The sequence below is a fragment of the Dendrobium catenatum genome, unplaced genomic scaffold (assembly GCF_001605985.2).
Source record: "Dendrobium catenatum unplaced genomic scaffold, ASM160598v2 fragScaff_scaffold_793, whole genome shotgun sequence".
Lineage (NCBI taxonomy): Eukaryota > Viridiplantae > Streptophyta > Magnoliopsida > Asparagales > Orchidaceae > Dendrobium > Dendrobium catenatum.
In genome coordinates, this window is record NW_021319255.1 from 991,843 (window position 1) to 996,789 (window position 4,947).

Below are 4,947 nucleotides of genomic sequence, written 5' to 3' on the forward strand. Positions count from 1 at the left end.
AGGAGAATTAGACTTTGAGATTTAAGAAAACTTTAAAATCTAAAAATATTAGAGCTCTCCAGCATTTGTTGCTGATGACCACCGTGAGCCATTGTTGTTATTTGACTGTCATCATCGAATCATCGTCGCTCAACTATTATTGTCCGACTGCCATTACCCAACTGTATTGTTCGTCTATTAGAATTTGACCGTTGTTCGCTGATTACTCATAATCTGAATATCATTATCCAATCAATATTGCTCAACTGTTATCATCATCCCTAAAATATTTCTCAATAGATCTCTATTATAGTCTATGGGTGACTAATAAAGTGCCCTTTCAATTGGTCTAAATGTTCCAAACAAAAAGCAAAAAAACAAAATAAGAGGATAAAATTAGATAAATCAAGATGTTGACAATGAGAGCTTAGTACGATTACATTGCTCATCCACTCAAAAACTCCTACACGTGAATCCGACGCTGTGGCCAAACCCTGAATCCCATTCTTCCACCTGCATTCCACTTTAAGTCTCTAAACCGCTAACAAAAAGTGTTAAATTTATCAAAATCCTACCATAAGCTCTCATTAAACTTGAAAGCGAGCTGCAAATCAACGACTGATCCGAAAAAGAACAATCTTGGAGCCTAAATCCTTTATTACCCTCTGCTTCTTTATTCTCCTATGTACAGCCATCATAAATCGCCGGAAAACATAACTTTTTCAGTTCTTCTCCAGCCGTGCAAGAAGAGCACACCGGAGATTGTCTTCTCCCTGCAGAGCATCGGGAACCTGAACAACCACATCCTGTATCACCATCTCCTTGAGGCCGGAAACCGTGGCGTGATGAACTAAAAGATCAAGATCGCGCAGAGCCGCCATTAGCCTAGCCGGGGGGTGGCTTAAGTTCTCAGATTGAACCCTGATCATGGCGTCAGAGCAGAGAAGTTTGACCTCGACCTCTACGGTCGCCGGCCCGCCGCTGATGGTGCTCGTGGGGGAGCCACCTTTTTCGACTGCGACCTCTTTCCTCCCTCGCTTGGCCTCGGCTTCCAGCTCCTCCACCTTGGCTCGAAGGTCCTTGATGTACGAAACTGCGTCTGCGAGCAGCGACGCCTTGTCCATTCTCGACACGTTGGGGACCACCGATCTGAGTGCGTAGAAGCGGTGATTCAGCTTCTCCCTTCGCTGCCGCTCCGCCTCCACGTGGTTCACCGGACTCTCCCTCACGCTCCCAGGCTTCCTTCCTCTTTTCTTCGGCCGCCGACGCTCCACCATAAGCCCCGGCCCCTCCGAATCCGAATGCTCGGAGTCCACCGACGACGATCCCCCAGCCAAGTTCCCGACTTGAGCTCTGTTTACAACAGAGTAGACGGGATCAGCGTCGTCAGGGGCGAAAAGGAGGGATTTCGCTTGCTGGACAAGAGCCCAGTTCTCGCCGACGAGATCGCCGGAACCGAGCTCAAGAACGCCTCCTGCGGCGGGGATGAAAACGAGAGTCTCGATGCCGTGGAGCTGCGCCTCGCTAGAACGTTCGCAGCCGCAGGTTTGCAGCGCGTGGGCGCCGGCGAGCCATATTGGGGCAAGCGACGCGTAAGCTCGAGCCGGCGCAGTTGCCGCGCCGACTGAGAACCAGCGGGTTAGGGACACCACGTAAAACCACTCCGCGTCGTCACTGTCGTTGGCAACGTCGCCGACGGCAGTTACAGCAGCGGCGGCGCGCTTCCTGTCGTCATCCCGCGTACCGCGGAAATGGCCGTCGCCGAAGCAAAGAACAGTAAGATCGGAGGAGGTGCGCCAGAATATGGCGTAGGTCCACCACTCGGGGCGGGAGTGGAGAAGGCACTGAATCCGGTACTGAAGCGCCGATGGCGGCGGCGGCGGCTGGGCTTCTGGCGAATTGACTGGAATAGGGTGGGCGGAGAAGAAGGGAGGCGGTGGCGGGTGCTGTGGAGGGGAGCACGATGAGGAAGGAGAGATGAGCTCATCCATTGCTGACCAAAGAGTGGTCTGTGACTGAACTTAAGAAGTAAAAACAGGGGAGACAGAAAGAAAAAAGCAGTTTGTTTGTTCTTTAGGTGGGGAACTGCAGGATCGCTGAATCGTGGGGAAGCTATCAACGAGAAATTTGATGGGGCTAGCTAAAGGGCGGGGGAATATCTGGGCCGCTTGGTTCGGTTCGAGAGGAGAGTGTGTTCGGCAAAATATAACATGATGAGCAGTCCGGCACGTGTCCGCGAAGTTGCCGAGGAAAATGAGTCTAATGCAAATATGCTTTATTATTGTTATGTTTTTAATTGTAAATCTTTTATAATATAATAATTTAATTCCCGAAAAAAAATATATATATCTTATAACTTTAACGACTATGAAAATTTTTAAAATTTTATATCTTTCGAATGATGTCTATTATATGTAGAAGCATTAGAAATGAGCAGAAAAAATATTATTTATTAATATTATAGGCAGAAATATTTGTAATAATGACGATATAGTTTATGAGATCAGGTTGCATGCCGGTTGTCCACAGAAAAAAAAATTCCTCCTAATTTCGTTTGTGCCCAAAAAAAAGATATAGTTTATAGTACTAATTAGATGTATATGATTGACCGATTTTTTGGGTAACTTATCAATTTATAAAATGTTAGAAAAAGTGTGTTGGAATAATTAGTATTGATATGTTATAAAAAATTATCTTGATCAGGCACAAATCTTGATCCAAATATGAATAAAAAAGATTCAAAATTAAATTTGAGATCATATGAACTACGATTTTAGCATATTTATAGTCAAATTGAACGTCTCGAAGAGATGAATCCAACGAAACCAAAATCGATCAAATTTGAATCCAAATGGGTCATAATAGAGGACCCAAAGCCTATTTGAATAACCCGGTATTCCGTGCTCGTACAAAACACATCGAAATTGATCAACAAATTGTTCGAGACCACATCCAACACAAGAACATTCGTATCTTACCTATTAGCACGCTAGATCAAGTTGCTAATATTTTCACAAAATCTTTATCTACTCCAAGGTTTTAGACATTACGACTCAAATTGATCGTTCATCCAAAGCCATCAGTTTGCGGGGGACTATTAGTAGATAAATATAATGTAATAAATAAAAAGAAACAATGAAGTGTCTTATTCTCATTGGCTAGCTTCCTTGTCTTATAACCTGTATGTCTATATATAGCTTGTGTTGTCTTCTCTGAAACACAGAAAATAAGATTAATTTTTCTCTCTATCTCTCGTCTTCACTCTGTTCTTGTTTATGGTTCGTCTCGATCTTGCAAAGCAAGATCTTGTGCCGCTCTTCAGATAGGAGTCACCATTTAAACTTGTAGGGGTTACCTAGAATCTTATCTGCTTTGTGGATAATTATGGGATAAATATACTAATAGGAATGCCATTTACTTAAGTGGAAAGATTATGCAATTTCTCAAGTAAAAGAAGCAAAATTCTTAAAAATCGAGGCAACTTTTGGTGTTGTGGTTGCAATTTCATTAAGAAACTCCGTAGTTAATGGTACTCATCACAGAGAAATCTTGGAAATGGTGACCTCCTTATAAGTTATACTAATAGAATAAAATCATGAGGCCCTTAGGTCAAAACGGACAATATCTCGATAGTCAAGAATTTGAGCAGTTACACTATAGTTGGCAAAGGTGGATGCAAATCTACTATGGTGTTCCAACCACTAACACTCAATTATGGCTCTCCAATAACTCTTATACATTTATGATCCTTCGACCACCGCCTTCTGACTATGATCCTTCAAACACCTTCATTTTATTATGGTTCTTCGACTCATATTAGTTAATTATGGTTATCTAATATTTGTCTCTTAATCACAATCTTCTCACCATCATCCCTTGACTAATATTATCTAATCACATTCGCCCGACTACAATCCTCCGACCACCAACAACATACTATGACCCTGTAACAGTCCTATTTTGGATAATATGATTTTTCAAAATTTTACCTACAACAACATTACGGTGTTGGGCTTTCGAGTGCAACGGTGCTAGGAAGCGCTAGAGAGTGGCACCTCAGTGAACCACTTTTTCTTGTTTTATAGTAACTCTAGAATCGCATGAGGGGCACATCAACGTTGTGTTACTTGGGCGCTGCGGCACTATACGCCGAAACAAGTTTTTATATAAATTTTCAGTTGTGGCTTGTCATGGAAGGAAGAAGAGGGGGAAAGGGGGACGACATGGATATAGGAAGAGAGATAAAGCTGCTTTGATATTTTTCTTTCATTACTCCAGTTAGGAAAAGTCTTCTGGTCTTTATAAGTAACTAAATTCCTATTTTAATTTTCAATGATTTTTGTTTGATGTTTTAAATCCTCCTAAAAATGATAAAAATATATTTTCTCTTGATTTATCAAGCTTTTATTGTGTAACTTTTCGTATATGATGGATATGTTTTTTATAGATATTTTTACAATAATTTTATGAAATTTTATCTAGAAAATTGAAAGTTATAATTTTCTGAAGATTGATGAATTGTATGATTTCATAGAATTTTTTGTTTTGCATAGTATTGTACACATGTGACAATATTATATAGGAAAATGATATCATCTATATAAAATGAATGTGACATTTGCATGTAAGGCAAAAAAAAGACTGTTAATACTATAATTAATATGGGTTGCCTAATAAAAAATATTACCCTGTACAATAGGGTAGGGCAGATAATTTTTTCCTTAAAGATGGTTTTTTATGTTATCCTGGTTGTAGCATGTAATTGATGATTGATTACGCTGACGAGTAGAGAGCGACAGGTCTTTATTGATCATTTAAAGCCACCCTAATGATAATTGACTAAATGAATAAATGTTAAGATTGATGGATGATAGATGAAAAGATAAAAATATTATATTATAGTTGAAAATCCTGCCTTGTTGAATTACATGATATTGATGCAAACATTAATAGCATACAAAATAATCA

The 4,947-nt window shown here is 40.5% G+C and overlaps 1 protein-coding gene across 1 annotated transcript; it reads right to left on the bottom strand.

Moving 5' to 3' along the window:
• Positions 1 to 344: 344 nt before the first annotated feature.
• LOC110116682 (transcription factor MYC2) lies at positions 345 to 2,326 on the bottom strand. Its single transcript, XM_020850366.2, has one exon. It carries the CDS (start codon positions 1,968 to 1,970, stop codon positions 702 to 704), a length of 1,269 nt encoding a protein of 422 aa, XP_020706025.1. The 5' UTR covers positions 1,971 to 2,326; the 3' UTR covers positions 345 to 701.
• Positions 2,327 to 4,947: the final 2,621 nt, after the last annotated feature.